This window comes from Euprymna scolopes, chromosome 15 (genome assembly GCF_053919585.1).
Source record: "Euprymna scolopes isolate OS-2025 chromosome 15, ASM5391958v1, whole genome shotgun sequence".
In the NCBI taxonomy this organism is placed as follows: domain Eukaryota; kingdom Metazoa; phylum Mollusca; class Cephalopoda; order Sepiida; family Sepiolidae; genus Euprymna; species Euprymna scolopes.
The window spans coordinates 132,019,569-132,044,845 of record NC_136496.1 but is presented as its reverse complement, the minus strand read 5'-3'; the positions used below and the strand labels follow the sequence as shown (position 1 = coordinate 132,044,845).

General features: G+C 28.5%; 1 protein-coding gene across 1 annotated transcript in view; it reads left to right on the top strand.

Annotated features, from left to right (window-relative positions):
- LOC145294255 (slowpoke-binding protein-like) overlaps nucleotides 1-25,277 on the top strand; it is a 97,166-nt gene that overhangs the window by 28,915 nt on the left and 42,974 nt on the right. The window contains exons 2-5 of the mRNA XM_080141355.1: nucleotides 2,133-2,197; nucleotides 10,498-10,613; nucleotides 22,407-22,484; nucleotides 24,586-24,737. Coding sequence (XP_079997481.1) covers nucleotides 2,133-2,197; nucleotides 10,498-10,613; nucleotides 22,407-22,484; nucleotides 24,586-24,737 — 411 coding nt within the window. The remainder of the gene's footprint in view (nucleotides 1-2,132; nucleotides 2,198-10,497; nucleotides 10,614-22,406; nucleotides 22,485-24,585; nucleotides 24,738-25,277) is intronic.

The following is a 25,277-nucleotide window of genomic DNA, read 5'->3' as shown; positions in this document are numbered from 1 at the left end:
GCACAGATAAAGAGTGGGGAAAATTATTGACAGTAGTTTCAGCCAGGCGGGTGTTTCTCGTGAAAGATTGGCGAGGGGGGGGACGAGAGATTGGAGCTCAGACGAGCACTTGCCATAGAAATAACGATAAAACAAAGACAGGCTCGCAACGTCTCTTCTGTGGGAGAGAGGCTGCAGGGAAGAGAAAATGGCATCCCTCACTAAGCTACGAAGTCTATTTTGTACTTTGTCAAGGCAGGATAGGCTGTTTTTAGAAGCACCTGCCCAGATGTGGCAGCAGTACTCCATCCTTGGAGTACTTGGCTTTTATACAGATAGAAAATTGCATCAGTAGTGAGATATCTTCTGGAGCGGTAGAAGGATCCCACCATTTTCCCAGCGTCCTTGGCAACTGACTTGATGTATGTGTTCCATTTCAGATCAGGAGTAAAGGTCAAACTCAGAAGCTTGTCAAAACATGGAGCCTCCCCAAGACGAGAGCCACCCATTTCAATTGATGCCAGATGAGGATCAGAGTGTTGATGATGTAAAGATAGAAGCTTGGTTTTATGTGCATTAAAAGTGACCAGCCACCTCTTCCCCCACTGTACCACGCGCTCAAAATCAGAGGAGAGAGAATGAGAGAGAACTTTGTCATTTACGGCCTTTGATGTGTTGCCATAGATGGCCGTGTCATCAGCATAGATGTCAACGAATGATTTAAGTATGTGTTTTGGGAGATCTTTGATGTAGATCAGGAAGAGAGTTGGGCCCAGGATGGAACCCTGAGCGACTCGAGCATTAGCACTGTGGGCCTCTGATTTCTGCCCATCAACCAATACTCTTATGAATCTCTCGGAGATAAATGATTTAATGATTGAGTAAATATTTCCGGTGATACCGTAGCTGGAAATCTTGTGAAGTAGGCCTTCGATATGTCAAGAGCAATTGCCCTGAAAAGAAAGCCTTTGTTAAGAGATTCACTAATCCTATGAGATATAACCGTTAGCACATCTGTTGTAGATCTTGCAGAGCGGAAACCATATTGCATATCACTAAGAAGGTTGTTTCTGTTGAGGTGGTTGACTACTTCTTTATTTAACATGAATTCCAACAACTTACTCATGGCACAGAGGACACTTATTGGTTTGTACTGAGAGGGAGATGACTGTTCACCTGAATTCTTAAATACAGGGACTACTAATGAGGTTTTCCAGAGGGTTGGAAAGCACTTCTCCTTAAGGCAACGCTTAAACTGTTTTGTAAGTATGGGGGCACGTTCTGGTTGGAGCTTTTTCAGCACTATAACTGGAAGGGCGTCAGGGCTAGTTGCTTTACTGGAATCAAGTTTCTTGATAAGCTTGGCGACCTCACGCACAGATATTTATATGTTGCATAGCGTATTGTCTTTTTTTTTTGGTTTCTTTTTTGTATTTTAGTTGATTTTTCTCCTTTTATTGCACGATGACGTAAAAGTTCAGATAAACTAACCATTTTTAATAATGCAAAGACATAAATAAAAAACATTAAATAAAAGAAGATAGTAAAAATATTGTGATTATCCCCTCAAAACAAAAAAACAAAAAAAGATTTATAATGTCCGTCTTCCCTTTTATATTTTCGTTGATGTTTAGCTTATTCACCTTTTTTACGGTAACAAAAATGTCTATAGAAAATAACTAATTTTTTTATAATAGGACGATCTTCATAAAAATATTAACGAAGAGAAGAAAAGGAAGAATTTTTTTATTATTTGCACGAGTTGATTTTTCTTCTTCTTCTTCTTCTTCTTCTTCTTCTTCTTCTTCTTCTTCTTCTTCTTCTTCATCATCATCATGATCATCATTCAAAAAGAAAAATGTCGGGATATATAACATACTGTCGTCAAACTATTGCGAGGTACTAACCCCTTTATGAATTGAAATACCAGTACCGTATTGTAACACTGTGGTATTTTTACTTATTTCCCTTTCACCATTGCCGGTGTCCTAAGATCTAAGAGCCCCGTTTACTCGAACATGTAGATGTGGATTCATATATTTCTCTCGTGATTATTAGTATAAATATACTGAGAATTCCATATATGCTCTATCTGCTCAACAGTATACTGATAATAGATTCCTCATTGTGTTCATTTTTCATTGTATTTTCAGGTAGTGGTGGTTTTGGTGGCGTGTTTTGTTATGGTGTCCGGAATAATTACATGTTTCTGCCTATGGTAAGTACATACCGTACATAATTAATATGAACACGCCTGTCTATAAAAAAGAACGGACCATTCTTTGAATTATTCACACTACAGCGTAGACATATGCATAATAGATTTTTGCATTAATTTTATATGGTATTTCCTTGTTTTTATTTTTTATTGCATTTTCACCCCAAACAAGGCACAGGGTCACTTTGATGTATGGGGCTACTATCTATGACATAATTGCAGGAAATTTGGCAGCAAAATGTCTGTTCATATTACAGTTGAATTTTTTATGTCAGTAGAGTCAGGGAAGCAGGACCCTGAAAGGGAATTCCAAAGTTTAGCAGTCTGAGGAAAGAAACTATTAGTGTAGAAGGCTTTGTGGCATCTACGGACTGTGTAAGGGTAGGACTTTGCTGCTTGTCGAGTTTGTCAGGGGTAATTACGCCAAGGGGATACAAGGTCTTGTAGTTCGTCAGAGCACTTACCATTAAAATAATTGTAAAACAGGCAGAGGAATGTAACATTTTATAAATGGAACAGAGGTTTAAGCCTAGCTGACAGTGCGAGACCTATTAGGTTGACAACTCTCTTTTGAATCCTGTCTAAGAGGGAGAGAATGTAAGAAGAATAATATATGCTTCATACCTTTTTTTCTTGAAGAGTTCTTCTGCATCTTCCCGCTGCTCCGTGACGAACCATGAAGCGATCAGCACCAACCAATTGAGACATCTGTTCTTATTTGTGAAACCATTAAAACAACTCTTTATATTTTTATAATATAAATTTATTACAGTTGTCTCAAATGGTTTTCACAGGATCTGCAGTTCGTCTACATTTCTATTCTTACAGCTTGCTTCCTAGCTGTCTGTCCACCCCAGTCTAGACGTCTGTCCGTTCTGGTGGTCAATCTTCAACTCTCTGAATCTCTCCAAAACTAACTACATCACGTGTTCTCTTACTTCACCTAATTATGTGTCTCAGACCAACCTAATGTCCACAGCTAGTTATTTGTTTATTCAAACCCTCAAAATAATGTTTACATATATTTTCTATTTTCACATTCCTTTTGCGATTCACACGTCAATCATTTCTTCCGCAATTTAATTGTTTATTCTTCTAATCATAATAACTGATCCAGCGACCATCCGTCGCTCAAATCAATTAATAAGAATACAATAACAATAATAATAATGTTTTGACCATTAATCCCGATTGCCACAGTTAACAGATACTACGGTATGATCACAGCCTAAAGGGTCATAACATTACAGGTACACATGAGTAATGGCAGCTGCACAAGTAGAAGTAAACCATTGGGAAGAGTTGATTTTGCTATAGAATTTCCGCGTAGGAAAATGTGTTCAATTGCCGTTTCGAACCATTCAGTAGTTTCATTTGCGCACTGATCAGCGGGAAGGGAAGATCCCTGATAGATTTCCAGTCAGCCTTTTCATACCTCGTTTTTTGAGTAATGGCTCTTCAGTTATGGGTCGAGAATTTAGGGCGAATTTTACCTTTATCTCAGCGTAATCAGCATTCTCGAGTGGGCTGTGGGCATTCGTTATACAATTATCGGGAACTGTAGCCAGAAATAGATCTAGAAGTGAGGCATATTGATCTTGCTGATCTGGGAAACGTGTCGGAAACGTAACTGTCTGTGACAGGGAATGAAATATAGCAAAGCAATGTGTTGTGCTACCAGCTGCGTTAGCAGTATCAGAATTTTTGTAGGAATTTTTGACACCCCTAACACGAAACTGCGAATACAATATAAAAATCTCGTAATTTCTCTGTTAAAAGTGGGTTATTTATTTTCTTTATGGATTATACTTCCAAAATAAACTATTACAGTTGTTTTAAAAGTAATAAAAATATTTTTATTTTTTTTTAAAACAGTAATGAATTTTCCGAACTCAATATTTTTCAATTTTTAAACTCAATATTTTTAAATTTTAAAAATCTATCAAAATTTTTCTATTGATTCTATTTTTACGATATTTTCAGGGTCAATGTGAAATTTTATGTTCTTTCCAATAAACCGAATATAATATTTTAGACAAACGTTTTTTTTAAATTCACGCCCCCCATTTTCACGCCCCCCCATTTTCACGCCCCCCCCATTTTCAACTTTCTCTTAAAAAGTAAATAATTAATTTATGTTTAATAGTTTTATATATCACAAATTGAAGAGAAAAGGTCAATAAATAATATATTCAAATTTAAAACAAAAAAAAAATCAGTTTTTTAGAAATTTACCTGTAAAGTCCGAAGTTTAAAACCTTATTTTATAAGAACACATTTTTTCTTTTTGTCTTTTTTTTTTTTTTTAATGAAACCTTGGTCCTTACTCCTTTAATTGAAAAAAAAATTAGGGCTTGAATTACATTTTTCGAGGAGTTATAAGCTTAGAAAGATAGGGGGTCGAATAATTTACGCCTCTCATTTTGAAATGTCTATTAAAAAGTAAATAATTAATTTATGTTTAATAGTTTTATATATCACAAATTGAAGAAAAAAGGTCAATAAATAATATATTCAAATTTAAAACAAAAAAAAAATCAGTTTTTTAGAAATTTACCTGTAAAGTCCGAAGTTTAAAACCTTTTTTAAAAAAAAAAAACACATTGTTTTTTTTTTTTTTTTTTTTAAATAAAACCTTGGTCCTTACTCCTTTAATTGAAAAAAAAATTAGGGCTTGAATTACATTTTTCGAGGAGTTATAAGCTTGGAAAGATGGGGTGGAATTATTCACTATTTTCACGAAATTTCTGACACTGCTACAGCTGCGTTCATGTAAGTAGAGGATCCAAAACAATTACTGTGGTGGACATTGAAGTACTCAAATACATGTACTTGTGCGCTAGTATCGAGAGAGAGAGAGAGAGAGAGAGAGAGAGAGAGAGAGAGAGAGAGAGAGTGCTTATCTATGTTGTGAAAGACTTTGTTGATTAGGGTAAAGTCCTCAGTCTAGGGAGAGCGGTAAAGAAAATATAAGTAGCTTATGTTATGTTGCATGTTAAATCTAAATCACATTAAAGCCTGGTTGTTTGATTCTAGTTTTGTTTCTCTATACAAGGGAAGGGCGTTTCGAATATAGACCTCAAGTCCGTGTATATGTCTGTCTGAGTCCTTACGGCAAAGTGGGAGATAACCAGACATGTTAAAGTGGTTGGAGGGAGCGGAGGAGTGTAGTGCTAAGATATCCGGGGTGTTTGCTAGGAGAAATGATTCAACATTATCTAAATTAGTTTTAATCTCACCGATATTCGTAAATGCAGCCTCAAGGGACGAGGCAAGTTGGTTTTGTTTGAGTTTGAGTCAGGTTTAATTGTAATTTTTGATTGAACTGTCATTTTATTTTATTTAAAAGTTCAGTTCTTAAACAAATGTGAACACGTTGACTCCTTATTTTTTTAAATCTTTTCTTATTCTTACTTATTTCGTCTTTATTTTTTTTAATTTGTTTTTGTCTTGCTTATTTTCTCTTGTCTAAAATTGAATTTCGTCACCACCCTCCTCCAAACGGGGAAAATCATTGCCAAAATGATTTTCCATATTCTAACTGACATACAGTTGACTGAAAATGCTTTGAACTAATTCAATACCCTAATCACCCCTTTGTGAACCACTAAAGCAGATATTTTTAACATCAGTACGAGACAGTTCTTCTAAGCAAAATTAATACAAGAAAAACAAGTGTTAAAAACGTTTCTGCAAAATACATTTCTGAATTTAACAAAAACGGGGATTTATTCTTTCTACGATAGAGTGCAGAAGAACTTTATTTAAGTAGTATACTTAATATCTACAATTCCTCAATTGCTCATATCTATTAAAAATATAGCCATCTTGCTACCTTAACCAAATCATGTATACTGGATATTTGATAGCTTATATCTTACTTTCAAATATTCAATGATCGTACATCCAATTCTAATATTAATTTCTAATATCATTTTGAATTGTACCTTAACATTTTATCTTTTTCTTGAGCTAATCATATGAACAACACTTAATAATACTGCATTCAACTATTTTTAAAACAAAATTAGCCAGACGCAGAGTTACAATATAAGGGAATGCTTGAGATACTTTGTGCTTGGCCTAAATTCCTGACTAAAACAACGGACCCTGACTCACCATGTACTAATTGTTTTTTTTCAAAACCGAACAAATGCCGCTGAGTTACATAAGAGATTCAAGGAAGGCAGGGAGTCTAGGAGTAATAATGAGAGGTGTGGGAGGAGTAATGATGTCAGAACACCAAAGCTGATGGATCAAATTAAGAACCGTCATGGATAAGAACCGTCGTGTGTTTATGGAGACATTAAATGCACAGTTTTATGTCAGTGTGAGAACTGTGCGCACAATTATTCACGAGGAAATTAAGATGCTGCAGAAGATTTTCACGAAGTTTGTTCCAAAGGTGCTCAGAAAAGATCACGGAGTATTTGAGCAAGACGGGCATCAAGGGAGTTCCTTATCCGCCCTGTAGTTCAGATTTTACTCTCTGTGACGTTTTGGTTATTCCCTAAGCTCAAGAAAAACTTTAGAGGCTGTCTTTATGAGACAATTAAGGATATGAAAGAGGCTGTGACGAGGGTCATTGACATGCTCACCCAAGAGAATTTCCTAATAGGGCGTTCCATAAGTTGTTGGAAGAGTAAAACAAGTGCATTGCAGCCGGAGGAGATCACTTCGAAGGAGTCTAGACCTTCATGTATGTACTATCAATAAAAATTTCTATACAAAATAGTCTGGAGACATTTAGGGGACGTGTAAGATCAGTATTTTGTGATTTTTATATATTACTAATGTTAAGGTTGCTGCGAAAACGGTAGGCTCCCTCTATCGTGCTAAAAGACTACTCACACCTGAGAGTATCCTGTACCTTTACAAGGCCATCATTCACCCATGTATGTAGTATTGTTGCCACATTTGAGCTGGTGCATCTACAACTAGCCTCTCCCTCTTGGATAGAGTCCAGAAAATCGTTCCCACTTTGTCAGCTAGGTTCCAACCCCTGTCCCATTGCCACAATGTTGCATCCTGTGTCTGTTTTACGAGTATTTTTATGGAATTTGCTCCGATGAACTCATTGCACTTATCCTCCCTCGACATACATATCCCTAACAAACCTGCTTAGCAACAAAATCACACCCCTTTACTGTTGAGGTCCCTAAATGTCAGAAAGAATTCTACTCTAACAGCCTCTTCCCTAGAACGGCTAGACTTTGGAGTTCTCTTCCTGCTACCTGCTTTCCAAACTGTACTGACATTCACAATTTCAAATGTAACGTAAAGCCCCTTACGTCCAAGTGGCAATGTGCCTTGTTTGGGGTGAAGGTAAGTAAAAAAAGAAGTATGTTTGCTTAAGAAATAATCTCGTTAAGAGGTTTCTATTAATTGGGACTTGTAAACGTAGGGAAAGACAATGCGTAAATATGCAATAACAAGAAAATATAATAAAACAATAAACACGATTGTTCTACATCTACTAAACCAAGAACTCGCATCCATTCTTTCAAGGTGGTCAGACGATCGCCCTACACTGTTTTTAAATGATGCTAGCAACTAGAAAGGTAATATGTAAGAAGAAAGGAAGAAGGCAATAGGAGAACTGCGCAAAGAAAACAAACTCTCAGTGTCAATGAAGTCCTTTACCACAAATCCAAACTAATTGGCGAAAATACCGATTGCCTTCAAAATCCGTAATGAAAAAATCGCCAACAGTTAAATTTTCTTTTCTGGCCAAAAATGTATTGAATTTGCGATTGTTTGGAGTGAAAATACGAATGTTTATTTTTTTTTTCTTAATTTCCTTTTTAAATATTTATTTATTTAATTCCCAAGGTTTTAATTTTCTAGTTATGTATGAATGGATGGAGCTGCATTTATGATTTTCCATCTTCTAGGTTATCCTTCTAGAATTTTTAAAAGATTTACTGAAGAAATAAAGTTTAAAACACAAATTTGTAATTTTAGCATGCGGGAAAATTAAAAATTTTAGTATGCAGGAAAATAAAATTTTTTAGCATGTAGCTCATTAAAAATTTTAGCATGCAACTCATTAAAAATATCATACTGACATTTAACTCGGTCATTTACTAGAAATTAAATAGAAATAGTGTTTAGTATATATATATATATATATATATATATATATATATATATATATATATATATATATATATACCCTAGAGATCGCCTTCGCCAACAAACTCCTCAAGAGTTAATTGTTGGATACAAATTAAAAAAAAAAAAAAAACATATTACGTAAAGGGCAACGACTGCGGAGATGTGCGTATAATTTTTTTATCGCGGCGGAAGAAAAAAGATAACTATTCGAATGGGAATATGAATATGTACAATTATATAAAATATATGTACATATAATAAGGGGTTGAGTATGTATCCCCGAATAAGTATAATGGTTTAATGAATAATTTCTGTCGACAGAGAGAAGATTTATGCAAGAGAATCGAGACTGATTCTAAAATCCTTAAATGATTTTTATAGTCAGTCTAGTGTAGAACTCTAAAGTATTCCATTTTATAGCCATTTGGCACACGCTGAATTTTCAAGATGTTCACCAATAGCAGATTCCAAGGTGGAAAATGACTTACTCAGTATAATTTTTGATGGGATATGTTGGTTAAGGCGGGTTTACAAATGTAAGGAGGGTCAACCAACATAGTTGGCAGCACACTAGCAATTAAATTCATAAATACCTTTGTGTGATGTAGGGCAAACCATCTTTCATGTCGGTGTTTGGATAGACGAATCTGTAAGTTCGCGTTTAATTGTTTCCCGTCTGTTATATTACGTTTGGTTTTTGCTGTTACGTCGTCATTTTCCTTGATTGTGAAGCTCAAACCGCTCCCTTCCAAATCCCCCGTTACAGACAGAAGATACACTCGTACATATAAAATCACACCTTCCCATATCCGTGTTATCATAAAAAGACATCTTCAAAGCGTATGGGTCTGGTTTAATAATGAAATGTTCTGCTGATCCATCCCCTGCCCTCCCTAAACGATTCAATGAATGCCCAACCGAATCTTTCTTCCCTGATAGCTGGAAAATTGCTTCCGTTATATTAGTATTCAAGAAGTCTCGCTCAATATTAGTCTCTTCAGTCTTTTTCCGTTCTTTGCTAGTCTTTAATCAATGAATTACTAGTCCACTATCTTGTAAATCCTAAGCTTTTTTCTAACTAGCAATATGGATTTAAGCAAACCTATTCTACTGCAAATATTTTAGTTGTTATCTCTGAACGGATATACCATCAACTGGATGACAAGGTCTGGCATGGAAGACTTCTCATGCAAATTTAATCATATGAAATTTCTGGACGAATACGCGATATAATCAAATCTTTTCTATATAAGAAAATTATCCAGGTTGTTCTCAATGGCCGTACATCTAAACAACATGATATTAATGCCGGTATGTCCCGAGGTCGATCCTTGGAATGTTATTATCCAAGATATTCATAAACGACCTCCTTGATTTGATTGTGTCTGAGATACATTTGCTGATGACACTACAGATATGTAGGAAAAATGAATGTACACATATCCAAGGTAATGGCAGAAACCCTAGAAAACGAGCTTCAGACTCTATTGGAAATGGTGCCATAAATGGTTGATAACATTTGATGCAGCAACTAATTTCTTTTTCTTTACGAATAATCTTCTCAATCACGATTGCCATGACGAATAACACCCTAACCAAGAGCGCATGTTGTCAGGCGCCTCGGTCTAACATTCGCAGGCAATATGATTTGGAATTTAAAAATTGAGGACGTTACAAATACTGCTGTAATGATGTTGGTTCTCTCTAGCGTGCTGGAATATGACATACACAAGAGAGCATTCTATATCTTTTACGAAGTCACAGTTTTACATGCATGTGATATTGCTGACACATCTAGGTTGATGCATATACCACAAGTCTCACTTTTAGACAGGTTTAGAATAGTCTCAACTTTCACAGAGCCCCGCACTGTCGACCAAGCTTTAACATATGTCCCATCGTCGCAATATATTGTTTTACACATATAGTTATGAAATATGCTTTGATCAACTCATCACACTTGTGACCCCTCGAAGTAATACCCTCGACTAACCCGACAAGCAGCAAAATCTTACCCTTCATTGTTGAGATCTCTAGATGCCGAAAAGCCTTCTTCTCTAATATGTAGACCTTTAACATTATAACAATGTTCTCAGAATAGAATCTATGCCTCTGCTTCGGGATTTTTATTGAAATAAATTATATATTTTCTGTAATTTATTATTTTACAATTGTATTTTTAGGAAATACAAAGTGAAACGGAAGGTATCTCGCAACGGTTATACTTCGATCGAAACCTCATTGGCGGTGCCGGATAAACTATGGCTAGAAAAACAGAAAAGAGCTATCACATTTAAAGGTAACAAACTTTTGTATTTACAATATTATTGTAGGAAATCTTCAATTATATTCTATATATAGAGGGTCGAATGATAAAATGTTCGCCCTAAAGAAAACAACAATATAGCTTTATTAAAAAAAAATGTGATCCCCGCGAATATAACAAATAATTTCAATTAATACAAGCGATGTTATGGCAAAATGTGTCTTTCTATTTCATTTTGATTGAAATGCCGGCAAATAATATGATCCATATTTTGGAAACATTCATAAACAGATTACATCGTTGATTATTTGGATCGATTTTACTAATAGTGATATTGATATTTTTATTATTTATACTCATTAATCGATTTTACTAATAGTGATATTAATATTTTTATTATTTATACTCATTAATCGATTTTACTAAGAGTGATATTCATATTTTTATTATTTATACTCATTAATCGATTTTACTAATAGTGATATTCATATTTTTATTATTTATACTCATTAATCGATTTTACTAATAGTGATATTCATATTTTTATTATTTATACTCAGTAATCGATTTTACTAATAGTGATATTCATATTTTTATTATTTATACTCATTAATCGATTTTACTAATAGTGATATTCATATTTTTATTATTTATACTCATTAATCGATTTTACTAATAGTGATATTCATATTTTTATTATTTATACTCATTAATCGATTTTACTAATAGTGATATCCATATTTTTATTATTTATACTCATTAATCGATTTTACTAATAGTGATATTCATATTTTTATTATTTATACTCAGTAATCGATTTTACTAATAGTGATATTCATATTTTTATTATTTATACTCAGTAATCGATTTTACTAATAGTGATATTCATATTTTTATTATTTATACTCAGTAATCTATTTTACTAATAGTGATATTCATATTTTTATTATTTATACTCATTAATCGATTTTACTAATAGTGATATTCATATTTTTATTATTTATACTCATTAATCGATTTTACTAATAGTGATATTCATATTTTTATTATTTATACTCATTAATCGATTTTACTAATAGTGGTATTCATATTTTTATTATTTATACTCATTAATCGATTTTACTAATAGTGATATTCATATTTTTATTATTTATACTCATTAATCGATTTTACTAATAGTGATATTCATATTTTTATTATTTATACTCATTAATCGATTTTACTAATAGTGATATTCATATTTTTATTATTTATACTCATTAATCGATTTTACTAATAGTGATATTCATATTTTTATTATTTATACTCATTAATCGATTTTACTAATAGTGATATTCATATTTTTATTATTTATACTCATTAATCGATTTTACTAAGAGTGATATTCATATTTTTATTATTTATACTCATTAATCGATTTTACTAAGAGTGATATTCATATTTTTATTATTTATACTCATTAATCGATTTTACTAATAGTGATATTCATATTTTTATTATTTATACTCATTAATCGATTTTACTAATAGTGATATTCATATTTTTATTATTTATACTCATTAATCGATTTTACTAATAGTGATATTCATATTTTTATTATTTATACTCATTAATCGATTTTACTAATAGTGATATTCATATTTTTATTATTTATACTCATTAATCGATTTTACTAATATTGATATTCATATTTTTATTATTTATACTCATTAATCGATTTTACTAATAGTGATATTCATATTTTTATTATTTATACTCATTAATCGATTTTACTAATAGTGATATTCATATTTTTATTATTTATACTCAGTAATCGATTTTACTAATAGTGATATTCATATTTTTATTATTTATACTCAGTAATCGATTTTACTAATAGTGATATTCATATTTTTATTATTTATACTCATTAATCGATTTTACTAATAGTGATATTCATATTTTTATTATTTATACTCATTAATCGATTTTACTAAGAGTGATATTCATATTTTTATTATTTATACTCATTAATCGATTTTACTAATAGTGATATTCATATTTTAATTATTTATACTCATTAATCGATTTTACTAATAGTGATATTCATATTTTTATTATTTATACTCATTAATCGATTTTACTAATAGTGATATTCATATTTTTATTATTTATACTCATTAATCGATTTTACTAATAGTGATATTCATATTTTTATTATTTATACTCAGTAATCGATTTTACTAATAGTGATATTCATATTTTTATTATTTATACTCAGTAATCGATTTTACTAATAGTGATGTTCATATTTTTATTATTTATACTAATTAATCGATTTTACTAATAGTGATATTCATATTTTTATTATTTATACTCATTAATCGATTTTACTAAGAGTGATATTCATATTTTTATTATTTATAATCATTAATCGATTTTAATAATAGTGATATTCATATTTTTATTATTTATACTCATTAATCGATTTTACTAATAGTGATATTCATATTTTTATTATTTATACTCAGTAATCGATTTTACTAATAGTGATATTCATATTTTTATTATTTATACTCATTAATCGATTTTACTAATAGTGATATTCATATTTTTATTATTTATACTCATTAATCGATTTTACTAATAGTGATATTCATATTTTTATTATTTATACTCATTAATCGATTTTACTAAGAGTGATATTCATATTTTTATTATTTATACTCATTAATCGATTTTACTAATAGTGATATTCATATTTTTATTATTTATACTCATAAATCGATTTTACTAATAGTGATATTCATATTTTTATTATTTATACTCATAAATCGATTTTACTAAGAGTGATATTCATATTTTTATTATTTATACTCATTAATCGATTTTACTAATAGTGATATTCATATTTTTATTATTTATACTCATTAATCGATTTTACTAATAGTGATATTCATATTTTTATTATTTATACTCATTAATCGATTTTACTAATAGTGATATTCATATTTTTATTATTTATACTCAGTAATCGATTTTACTAATAGTGATATTCATATTTTTATTATTTATACTCATTAATCGATTTTGCTAATAGTGATATTCATATTTTTATTATTTATACTCATTAATCGATTTTACTAAGAGTGATATTCATATTTTTATTATTTATACTCATTAATCGATTTAACTAATAGTGATATTCATATTTTTATTATTTATACTCATTAATCGATTTTACTAAGAGTGATATTGATATATTTATTTTTTATACTCATTAATCGATTTTACTAAGAGTGATATTCATATTTTTATTATTTATACTCATTAATCGATTTTACTAATAGTGATATTCATATTTTTATTATTTATACTCATTAATCGATTTTACTAATAGTGATATTCATATTTTTATTATTTATACTCAGTAATCGATTTTACTAATAGTGATATTCATATTTTTATTATTTATACTCATTAATCGATTTTACTAATAGTGATATTCATATTTTTATTATTTATACTCAGTAATCGATTTTACTAATAGTGATATTCATATTTTTATTATTTATACTCATTAATCGATTTTACTAATAGTGATATTCATATTTTTATTATTTATACTCAGTAATCGATTTTACTAATAGTGATATTCATATTTTTATTATTTATACTCATTAATCGATTTTACTAATAGTGATATTCATATTTTTTATTATTTATACTCAGTAATCGATTTTACTAATAGTGATATTCATATTTTTATTATTTATACTCATTAATCGATTTTACTAATAGTGATATTCATATTTTTATTATTTATACTCATTAATCGATTTTACTAAGAGTGATATTCATATTTTTATTATTTATACTCATTAATCGATTTTACTAATAGTGATATTCATATTTTTATTATTTATACTCATTAATCGATTTTACTAATAGTGATATTCATATTTTTATTATTTATACTCATTAATCGATTTTACTAATAGTGATATTCATATTTTTATTATTTATACTCATTAATCGATTTTACTAATAGTGATATTCATATTTTTATTATTTATACTCAGTAATCGATTTTACTAATAGTGATATTCATATTTTTATTATTTATACTCATTAATCGATTTTACTAATAGTGATATTCATATTTTTATTATTTATACTCATTAATCGATTTTACTAATAGTGATATTCATATTTTTATTATTTATACTCATTAATCGATTTTACCAATAGTGATATTCATATTTTTATTATTTATATTCAGTAATCGATTTTACTAATAGTGATATTCATATTTTTATTATTTATACTCATTAATCGATTTTACTAATAGTGATATTCATATTTTTATTATTTATACTCATTAATCGATTTTACTAAGAGTGATATTCATATTTTTATTATTTATACTCATTAATCGATTTTACTAATAGTGATATTCATATTTTTATTATTTATACTCATTAATCGATTTTACTAAGAGTGATATTCATATTTTTATTATTTATACTCATTAATCGATTTTACTAATAGTGATATTCATATTTTTATTATTTATACTTATTAATCGATTTTACTAATAGTGATATTCATATTTTTATTATTTATACTCATTAATCGATTTTACTAATAGTGATATTCATATTTTTATTATTTATACTCAGTAATCGATTTTACTAATAGTGATATTCATATTTTTATTATTTATACTCATTAATCGATTTTACTAATAGTGATATTCATATTTTTATTATTTATACTCAGTAATCGATTTTACTAATAGTGATATTCATATTTTTATTATTTATACTCATTAATCGATTTTACTAATAGTGATATTCATATTTTTATTATTTATACTCAGTAATCGATTTTACTAATAGTGATATTCATATTTTTATTATTTATACTCATTAATCGATTTTACTAATAGTGATATTCATATTTTTTATTATTTATACTCAGTAATCGATTTTACTAATAGTGATATTCATATTTTTAATATTTATACTCATTAATCGATTTTACTAATAGTGATATTCATATTTTTATTATTTATACTCATTAATCGATTTTACTAAGAGTGATATTCATATTTTTATTATTTATACTCATTAATCGATTTTACTAATAGTGATATTCATATTTTTATTATTTATACTCATTAATCGATTTTACTAATAGTGATATTCATATTTTTATTATTTATACTCATTAATCGATTTTACTAATAGTGATATTCATATTTTTATTATTTATACTCATTAATCGATTTTACTAATAGTGATATTCATATTTTAATTATTTATACTCATTTATCGATTTTACTAATAGTGATATTCATATTTTTATTATTTATACTCATTAATCGATTTTACTAATAGTGATATTCATATTTTTATTATTTATACTCATTAATCGATTTTACTAATAGTGATATTCATATTTTTATTATTTATACTCAGTAATCGATTTTACTAATAGTGATATTCATATTTTTATTATTTATACTCAGTAATCGATTTTACTAATAGCGATGTTCATATTTTTATTATTTATACTCATTAATCGATTTTACTAATAGTGATATTCATATTTTAATTATTTATACTCATTAATCGATTTTACTAAGAGTGATATTCATATTTTTATTATTTATACTCATTAATCGATTTTACTAATAGTGATATTCATATTTTTATTATTTATACTCATTAATCGATTTTACTAAGAGTGATATTCATATTTTTATTATTTATACTCATTAATCGATTTTACTAATAGTGATATTCATATTTTTATTATTTATACTCATTAATCGATTTTACTAATAGTGATATTCATATTTTTATTATTTATACTCATTAATCGATTTTACTAATAGTGATATTCATATTTTTATTATTTATACTCAGTAATCGATTTTACTAATAGTGATATTCATATTTTTATTATTTATACTCATTAATCGATTTTGCTAATAGTGATATTCATATTTTTATTATTTATACTCATTAATCGATTTTACTAAGAGTGATATTCATATTTTTATTATTTATACTCATTAATCGATTTTACTAATAGTGATATTCATATTTTTATTATTTATACTCATTAATCGATTTTACTAAGAGTGATATTGATATTTTTATTATTTATACTCATTAATCGATTTTACTAAGAGTGATATTCATATTTTTATTATTTATACTCATTAATCGATTTTACTAATAGTGATATTCATATTTTTATTATTTATACTCATTAATCGATTTTACTAATAGTGATATTCATATTTTTATTATTTATACTCAGTAATCGATTTTACTAATAGTGATATTCATATTTTTATTATTTATACTCATTAATCGATTTTACTAATAGTGATATTCATATTTTTATTATTTATACTCAGTAATCGATTTTACTAATAGTGATATTCATATTTTTATTATTTATACTCATTAATCGATTTTACTAATAGTGATATTCATATTTTTATTATTTATACTCAGTAATCGATTTTACTAATAGTGATATTCATATTTTTATTATTTGTACTCATTAATCGATTTTACTAATAGTGATATTCATATTTTTTATTATTTATACTCAGTAATCGATTTTACTAATAGTGATATTCATATTTTTATTATTTATACTCATTAATCGATTTTACTAATAGTGATATTCATATTTTTATTATTTATACTCATTAATCGATTTTACTAATAGTGATATTCATATTTTTATTATTTATACTCATTAATCGATTTTACTAATAGTGATATTCATATTTTTATTATTTATACTCATTAATCGATTTTACTAATAGTGATATTCATATTTTTATTATTTATACTCATTAATCGATTTTACTAATAGTGATATTCATATTTTTATTATTTATATTCAGTAATCGATTTTACTAATAGTGATATTAATATTTTTATTATTTATACTCATTAATCGATTTTACTAATAGTGATATTCATATTTTTATTATTTATACTCATTAATCGATTTTACTAAGAGTGATATTCATATTTTTATTATTTATACTCATTAATCAATTTACTTATAGTGATATTCATATTTTTATTATTTATACTCATTAATCGATTTTACTAAGAGTGATATTCATATTTTTATTATTTATACTCATTAATCGATTTTACTAATAGTGATATTCATATTTTTATTATTTATACTCATTAATCGATTTTACTAATAGTGATATTCATATTTTTATTATTTATACTCATTAATCGATTTTACTAATAGTGATATTCATATTTTTATTATTTATACTCATTAATCGATTTTACTAATAGTGATATTCATATTTTTATTATTTATACTCATTAATCGATTTTACTAATAGTGATATTCATATTTTTATTATTTATACTCAGTAATCGATTTTACTAATAGTGATATTCATATTTTTATTATTTATACTCATTAATCGATTTTACTAATAGTGATATTCATATTTTTATTATTTATACTCAGTAATCGATTTTACTAATAGTGATATTCATATTTTTATTATTTATACTCATTAATCGATTTTACTAATAGTGATATTCATATTTTTTATTATTTATACTCAGTAATCGATTTTACTAATAGTGATATTCATATTTTTATTATTTATACTCATTAATCGATTTTACTAATAGTTATATTCATATTTTTATTATTTATACTCATTAATCGATTTTACTAAGAGTGATATTCATATTTTTATTATTTATACTCATTAATCGATTTTACTAATAGTGATATTCATATTTTTATTATTTATACTCATTAATCGATTTTACTAATAGTGATATTCATATTTTTATTATTTATACTCATTAATCGATTTTACTAATAGTGATATTCATATTTTTATTATTTATACTCATTAATCGATTTTACTAATAGTGATATTCATATTTTTATTATTTATACTCAGTAATCGATTTTACTAATAGTGATATTCATATTTTTATTATTTATACTCAGTAATCGATTTTACTAATAGTGATATTCATATTTTTATTATTTATACTCAGTAATCGATTTTACTAATAGTGATATTCATATTTTTATTATTTATACTCATTAATCGATTTTACTAAGAGTGATATTCATATTTTTATTATTTATACTCATTAATCGATTTTACTAATAGTGATATTCATATTTTTATTATTTATACTCATTAATCGATTTTACTAATAGTGATATTCATATTTTTATTATTTAAACTCAGTAATCGATTTTACTAATAGTGATATTCATATGTTTATTATTTATACTCATTAATCGATTTTACTAATAGTGATATTCATATTTTTATTATTTATACTCAGTAATCGATTTTACTAATAGTGATATTCATATTTTTATTATTTATACTCATTAATCGATTTTACTAATAGTGATATTCATATTTTTATTATTTATACTCATTAATCGATTTTACTAATAGTGATATTCATATTCTTATTATTTATACTCATTAATCGATTTTACTAATAGTGATATTCATATTTTTATTATTTATACTCATTAATCGATTTTACTAATAGTGATATTCATATTTTTATTATTTATACTCAGTAATCGATTTTACTAATAGTGATATTCATATTTTTATTATTTATACTCATTAATCGATTTTACTAATAGTGATATTCATATTTTTATTATTTATACTCATTAATCGATTTTACTAATAGTGATATTCATATTTTTATTATTTATACTCAGTAATCGATTTTACTAATAGTGATATTCATATTTTTATTATTTATACTCAGTAATCGATTTTACTAATAGTGATATTCATATTTTTATTATTTATACTCATTAATCGATTTTACTAATAGTGATATTCATATTTTTATTATTTATACTCATTAATCGATTTTACTAATAGTGATATTCATATTTTTATTATTTATACTCATTAATCGATTTTACTAATAGTGATATTCATATTTTTATTATTTATACTCATTAATCGATTTTACTAATAGTGATATTCATATTTTTATTATTTATACTCAGTAATCGATTTTACTAATAGTGATATTCATATTTTTATTATTTATACTCAGTAATCGATTTTACTAATAGTGATATTCATATTTTTATTATTTATACTCATTAATCGATTTTACTAATAGTGATATTCATATTTTTATTATTTATACTCATTAATCGATTTTACTAATAGTGATATCCATATTTTAATTATTTATACTCATTAATCGATTTTACTAAGAGTGATATTCATATTTTTATTATTTATACTCATTAATCGATTTTACTAATAGTGATATTCATATTTTTATTATTTATACTCATTAATCGATTTTACTAAGAGTGATATTCATATTTTTATTATTTATACTCATTAATCGATTTTACGCAGATCATCATCAACTATTTGTTTCTGTCAACAATCTGTGGCATTCCCTGGAGTCTGAGTGAAAACAAGTTTCCCAAAATTTCTAGTAATCTCCACCTCCTTCGATAAGTTTTATAAATTGATTTGTGTTATCGCAAAAGCCATCCACCACTGATTCCTCGTTAGCAACAGCCATTAGCCTTCACTGGATTTTGGGTGATATTAAGTCTCCCCAAGGTCATAGTCCTTTTCGCATTCATTCAGTGGAGTTCTGGTTAGAGCTTTCTCTGGTCGTTGTTTTTTTTTCATTCTCCTTGACCCTTCTCGACTAGTTGGTCTGGTGCCAGTAGATGCCGACACTACAATATTTTTGTGGGGGATAACTTCTTTTTTTTGCGGGGGAGGGTAACATTTATTCACTTACTAGGAGTTCTAACGTAGGTTATCATCAGAGATTTCTCACTGATAACAACCGGTGGTGTTCCCTGGAGACTGAAGGACAATAAGTAACCCCAGGTTTCTAGTACTCTCCGCCTCTATCGATAACCTTTGCAAATGCACTTGCATAATCGCAACAGCCGCTTGACATTGACTTTTCGTTGGTAATGACTATTCTTTCACTGGAATTTTAGTGGAAATAGACTTCCCTCACTCAATTTTAGTGGCAAAAAACTTCACACTCACTTAGAGATAGACATCTGGTTTATGCTCTCTCTCATCGGTCGGTCCATCCTCCTCGACTAATTAATGTCGTTCTATGTAGTGCTCCTCTTTTTGTTTTACTCCTTTTATTAGTTTGTATTGGGCCAATTAGCGTTTGTAGTTAATGTGGATTAGCTTTCGCATTTGAGGGTTTTCCTGAAGATTAAATTATTATTATTATTATTATTATTATTTTTTTTTTTTATTATTATTATTATTATTATTATTTTTAGTAGTAGTAGTAGTAGTAGTAGCAGCAGTAGTAGTAGTAGTAAGTGTGTGAAATATTATTATTATTATTATTATTATTATTATTATCACCACCACCACCACCAGAAAATTCAAAGTACAATATTTTAAAATATTTTATGCGTTTGTAACATTTGTGGCGTGAAAAAAGTGTTTTTATCGTTTTTTTTTTTCAAGCGAAATATAGTCGTTAGTATTTTAATATTGTGGTGCGACTATGACGTAAAAACATATTTCTGTTCTTTTTTCTAACGGACCATAGCCGTTAAAATTCAAAACGTGTGATGCGTTTATGAAATGAAATGAGTTTTTGTTGCTTTTGTTTGTTTTCTTTTTTTGTTTTAATATCGATGTCATATGCAAATTTTTTTTGGAAATGTGGTCTAAAAACTCATTCCAAAATAAGTTTATATTTAAAAGTTCATATTGCAATACGCGCACTACACGTACATTCAATTTTAACCATTCGTAATATTCAATTCAGAGACATCGATGTATAATCGATAATACTCGTTTTAAAAAGAGTCGAATGGTGTAGTCTTATTTATCCAAATAATTACATTTATTAATCCCTATCTCCAAAGTCGCGAAACATAATTCCATGTTTTTTTTTTTTAAATTATTTCTTCTTATTATAATTAATGCTATTAGATTAATGCAAAACTAACGCTGTTATTTGACATGACAAAAACGACATTATTTTTGCAACAACCTACTACTACTACTACTACTACTACTACTACTACTACTAATAATAATAATAATAATAATAATAATAATAACAATAATTTTAATCTTCAGGAAAACCCTCAAATGCGGAAGCTAATCCACATTAACTACAAACGCTTATTTACCATATACAAACTACAACAGAAGTAAAAAAGATAGGGAAACACTACATAGAACGGCATTAATTAGTCGAGGAGGATGGACCGACCGATGAGACAGAGCACAAACGAGGCCTCCTTTGAGTGAGTATGAAGCGATTGGGATCCTAGGGGAGCGTATTACCACTAAAATTTCAGTGAAAACAATGGTCATTACCAGCGAGGTCAATGTCAAGCGGCTGCTGCGATTATGCAATTGATGCGGCTTGGCCAAACGATATCAACTTAGCGGACAAGAATGAGAAACTACGGCACTATCAGAAAGTGAAGGTGGAGATTGCTAGGTTATGAAATTTAAAAAAAAAAAACCTTCATCGTGGCAATCATCATAGGTGTACTTGGCTCAATTCCAGATGATCTTGAGAAACAGTTAAACTCCTTAGGGATCAAGTACAACATCACCGTATGCCAGAAGTCAGTATCCGAGACCAGGTGCTTTCCATCTAATTAACTCTTTGATTATGCTCCCTAGCTTTGGTGTAAAACCCCGCTCTTAAGTGAACAAAAATCGTGTAAAACATTAGAATACTGTGAAGTTAACAATGATAATAACAATAAAATGTATTATTATTAATATTACAGAACAAGCTTTGATGACTTGTCAGTATTATCTCCGAAATGAGGGCCGCTACAGCGACATCCAGCAGCTTGAGGAAATAGGTAAGTAATATATATATACAGTAAAACTCCTTTAATTTGAACTTCCTCTAAAGTTGGACTTCCTCTAAAGTTGGACTTTCTCTAAACTTGAACTGTCTCGTCATTGAAATTGCATTAGCATATTTGATACGGAGTTGCAGTAAAACTTTTTACAATGTTTAGTCAGATATTGCGCAGAAATGTTAATATTGGTACTATGTAATTCATGTAAATTAGCTATTGATAATTAATTTACACTAACTGTAATTTTTTTTCAGATTGCTATATTTATAATAGTGTAAAACAACCCATCACAATGGCTTGCAACTGGTCTTGAAAAAATTCTTGAAGCCAAACGGTTACCGACCAACCACGCTGTTCTTAAATCACTTAATGCAAATGATGTTGAAATGTGTGTGCAACAAGATGAGGAAACTACTGATCAATTCCTGAAGGCAGTAATGGTGATGAAAATAGCGACAACTCCCATTCTCTTGACCCTAATGTAAATAACCAAGAACACTCTGATGAAGCAATATCATGCGATGATGCAGAAAAGTCTATGGAGACGGTTATAAAATGTCTAGAACAAAGTCCTTACTTTAGTGACAACTACGTTTTGCAAGCAATGTCACTCCGAAGACATATAATCATAAAGAAGCTACAGAACCAAGAAATTGTAGATTTTCGTGATCGCTTACGGAATACAATGGCAGCGCCCGAGAGCTCAATCGATGAAAATATAAACTGCAATAAGACTCATTCAATGAATAAATAAATAAACTATATTTTACATAAATGTATTATTTCCGTTGATGATAACTTAGGTAATAAATACCTAACAAGTAAGAGAAGATTTAATTTATTTTCAATGTTTTTGTTCCTGGTAATAATATTTAACAATTCTTACTTGCAATATATCGTAAACTCAACTCAATATATACTTGAAGTATCATATAGAAATGAATTTCATTTACTATTTCTAAATTCTTCGAAAATTAAAGTTAACTGCAGCACATTTTTTTATCACGAAATTTGAACAGCATCCTATAATTTGAACGAAACGGATGTTCAAATTATAGGAGTTATACTATATATATATATATATATATATATATATATATATATATATATATATATATATAGTGGGGATGGTAATTAATGCTCAATACTGTTGTAGAGCAAATATGCGTTTTATTTTTTATTACCGTATCTTTCTGTTAAGTTACATTATTGTTTCGACTACTTTTTGGCCGTCTGTAGCGTCCTCAGACTTTTACAGAAATGTTCGCTATTTTGGGATGAAGGGTGGAAGAGTGAATGAGGTCAGGGGGGTTTGCGAGGAGGGCGGAAGAGGAAGAGAGGAAGGGAACAAGGAGGGAAGGTGGGGGCGTTTGGTATATCGACAGTGTTTTAGTTTTGGGGTTTAAGGAACTTGTAGGGGAGGGTCTGGGAAGTCAATTTCTGGTGTAGCTGAGGGCATAGGGATACATGAGGGGAAGGGGAATATGTGGGGGTGGGAGGAGGGGGAGTTACTTTAAAATTCGAGTCTTAGTGTTAAAGTTTTTAGCGTCTCGTTGGTGATGTGATTTCTTGGTAAGTATGTCTTGAGCTGTTGGGTGTTCGCTTATGTTTGGAGGCGAGGGGGGCTATGATTCGGTTTATTTATTTTTAGTTTTTATTTTGTTATTAATTGTTTGGAGAGAGTTAACTAGCGGTTGCGGCCACGGGTACACACATGCGCACGTACACACATATATACTTAAAAGAAACGGTCACGGGTACACATACATTCCCGCCCTGGTGTGCAAATATATGTGCATATGTGCGCCTGTATGCATAGACTCCTGCGTTGTTCTCGCTTGCGTCAAATTTTCTTTAAGGTGCGCGTCCGTAGGCATGGATGCGCACATACACAGATACATACATACATCGACGCCCCTGCCCCCAAGGAGGCGATTATACGGGCTGCTATGCGCATATTGATTCATATAATAATCACCTAAAAACTAAAACTAATGCATTTAAAAGTTATATGACAACAATAAAGATGGAGATATCAGGTAAGTGTGTAAAATTATTTCAAATCCATGAAACTAATCCAACACTTTCGTTTTTATAGGTCGCAGAGACGGGAAATTTTGGTTTCTGGTTCACGATCCGTTGCTTGGCCGAAAACAGTTGCTTTATTCAGTACCTTACAATACAAAGATGGTGCTTCCATTTAACGAGGAAACGAGAAACAATATGAAAAAACTGTTCTCATTAACAGAGGTAAATCAGAGCGTTTTGTTTCGCTCGTTTTATTTTAGAAATTATGCTAGACGAATACCTGTCCTAGGATGGGTAAAAATTAATTTCCTGGACCAGACTGTTTTGCATCACTTTTTTTTGTCAGTTCATGTAAAATTAAAATTAAGATACGATAATACTAAACCTTATGTCTAGAATCTTTATTTTAATTTGAATTAAAATCCATTATATCATTGCTTCGTATTATTTGAATTAGTCTGAATACTGCGATCATCTTGAGCATTATTTTCACAATGTTCCAATCGATGTCATCTCCGAACTCCTTCAAGTGTATATTTTGAACTCATGACTATTTCTGTTAAACTCGAGAATCTGCAGAGAATTTCGAACAAAACACTGAAGATGAGAAGATTAGTCCGAATACGCCAAATAATACGAATGATCAATTCTTATCTAAAATATTTCTCAAACATTACTTTGATTCCAGAAAAATGTCTCAAATTTAAAGCTTAAGAAATTTTAATTAAGAGAAATTTACCTCAATTGGTGTCTAATGACTAT